The 2,500-nt window shown below is 37.1% G+C and overlaps 1 protein-coding gene across 1 annotated transcript in view; it reads right to left on the bottom strand.

The window, feature by feature from the left end:
• The window catches only part of LOC123499813 (zwei Ig domain protein zig-8-like), a 246,594-nt gene that overhangs the window by 8,556 nt on the left and 235,538 nt on the right, over window positions 1-2,500 (bottom strand). The window contains exon 7 of the mRNA XM_045248305.1: window positions 620-709. Within this exon, the coding sequence (XP_045104240.1) occupies window positions 620-709 (90 nt within the window). The remainder of the gene's footprint in view (window positions 1-619; window positions 710-2,500) is intronic.

The raw sequence follows: 2,500 nt of genomic DNA, 5'->3' as shown, positions 1-2,500 counted from the left end.
CATCCATAGTAACTGAAATATAAAAGATTGTTGAATGCAAAACACACCCAAAATAACTATAAGAAAAAAAAAGAAAAAAAAAAAAAGAAAAACACCTGAAATCCATGGTGACTGAAACATAAAATCCTGGAGTCACGCGGGTTGTGTCATAGCCAACAGAAAACGGAAAATAATCCTGACACAGACACTTTTCCCACTACAGTCTTTAAAATACACAATCCTGTAAATTGGAGAGAGAGAGAGAGAGAGAGAGAGAGAGAGAGAGAGAGAGAAAAAAACCCTATATGAACCTTCTATTCAATTTTGTTTTTTTGCGTCCATACAAATACTTTCCCTTGGCATTACTGTGTTAATAATACATAGCCATAGTAAGAATTAAGCGTTTAACCCCTTCAATACCGAGACGCATTTTTACCTTGAGTTTTGGGTGTGATTAGACGATTTCATTTGCATTAGGAAGGGTCTATGGAGGTCAAAAGATTAATGGCCAGAGTCTTTACTATTCTAATCCCAACATATGTTTCTGAAGCTGTACAAAATCACCAAATAGACACCAAAATGAATATGAAAACGCGTCCCGGTACTGAAGAGATTAAGAAAGGGCAGCTGGGACACTCACCTGGCGCAGCGGGAGGAGACACGATACAGGTGAGATTGAGTGTACTACCGGCACGCACATACTCCGGTCCAAGCAGACTGGCTCGCGACTCTGAGGGAAGAGAAAGAGAGAGAGGAACCATTAGGAAAGTGGGACAGGTGAAAACAAACCCAAAGAGAGAGAGAGAGAGAGAGAGAGAGAGAGATAACGAAGGGTGGAAGGATGGAAAACAAGGATAAAGCACAATAAATAATGGAGGAACAAGAGAAGAGAGAGAGAGAGAGAGAGAGAAAGAGATGAAAGGGGGAAGGAATGAAGGGATAACTAAAAGAAGGAATGGAAAACAAAGGCAGAGAGGACAGTAACTGAAGGAACGAGATGAAAGAGAAAGAGATGAAAGGGAAAGGAAAAAGGGAGAAAAAAAAAAAACAATTAAGGATGGATGGGGTCAATATTAAGGTAGATTGAAAGAAATTAAGGATGGATTGAATGAAAAATGAAGAAGAGAAGAACAAATGATGATGGAAGGAGAGGAAGAAAAATATAGAACAAAAAACAGGAGTAATAAGGAATAACTGAGAAAACAATATGACAGGAAACAAAGTACAAACCAAGGAATAAAAGGAAGACAATAAAGGAGAATAGGAAGACAAAAAAACACAAAAAAGAGAGACAAAAAAACAAAGTGAAGAAGAGGAAGCAGGACGGTGATAACATAGGAATGAGGACACGAAAGAAAGAAAACAGGAAGAGAGGAGAAAAAAAAAGAACAACAGAAGGGAAAAACACAAGTAAAAGGGAAAAGGAATAAAAAAAAAAAAACAGAATGAAATACGAACTAAAAGAAAATAAGTGAAATAACAAAGAGGCAATGGAAGAGGAGATAATAAGTATATGAAGAGGGAGGAGGAAGAGGAGGAAATAAGGATGAGAGGGAGAGAAAGCGAGAGCAAATGTAAGAGAGGAGATTAAAGCAATAATATAATGAGACTTACAGTTAATCTGACTTTGCTTAAATATTGTGAGAGGGGAGAGAGAGAGAGAGAGAGAGAGAGAGAGAGAGAGAGAGAGAGAGAGAGAGAGAGAGAGAGAGAGAGAGAGAGAGAGAGAGAGAGAGAGAGAGAGAGAGAGAGAGAGAGAGAGGTGGGGCAGGCAAAATTATATAGTTATGAAACACTTCTGCACCACACCCTAGCTACATTCAAAAGGCCATAGTTGAAGTGACAAGGGATTTTAAGCGTGTTTTTTTTCATCTAGTGACAGATTAACAAGATTTTACATTACGGACAGGAGAAACACGCTTCGAAAACCCTAATAGTCTCTGTGGCCTTTGGAAACAGTGGTGAGAGGGCAAACTGTTCCCAAAGACGAATTTAGAATAATGTACATGAGGCTTTTAGGGTATTTTTATGATTATACTAATAGAATAACAAGATTTTTACATTATGGACAGGGGAAACAGTCTTGAAAACCCGACAAATCTTCTCTGTGGCCTTTGGAAACAATGGGTGAGAGTGCAAAATATTTCAAAATGTCTAAAATAATTTACATGAATTTTTCAGGTTGTTTTTACGGTTCCATTGATAGATTAACAAGATTTCTACATCATAAACAGAGGAAAGACTCTTGAGAACTAGGCAAATAGTCTCTGTGGTCTTTGAAAATCGTGGCAAGAGACCATTACATGAGGTTTACAGGGTGTTTCTATGGTTATATTGATAGATTAACAAAATTTGCACATTTCCAACAGGAGAAACACTTTTGAGAACCCTTATAATCTCTGTGGCTTTTAAAAACAATCGTGGCAAAGTGTTTCAAAAGACAATTATGTTTTTTTATATTTTCTTAGTGTTTTTAAAGCTATAATGATAGAATAACAAAATTTCTACATTATGAACAGAA

The sequence above is a fragment of the Portunus trituberculatus genome, chromosome 50 (genome assembly GCF_017591435.1).
Source record: "Portunus trituberculatus isolate SZX2019 chromosome 50, ASM1759143v1, whole genome shotgun sequence".
Taxonomy (NCBI): domain Eukaryota; kingdom Metazoa; phylum Arthropoda; class Malacostraca; order Decapoda; family Portunidae; genus Portunus; species Portunus trituberculatus.
Note: the sequence above shows the minus strand (reverse complement) of the source record. Positions and strands in the feature narration are given on the sequence as shown.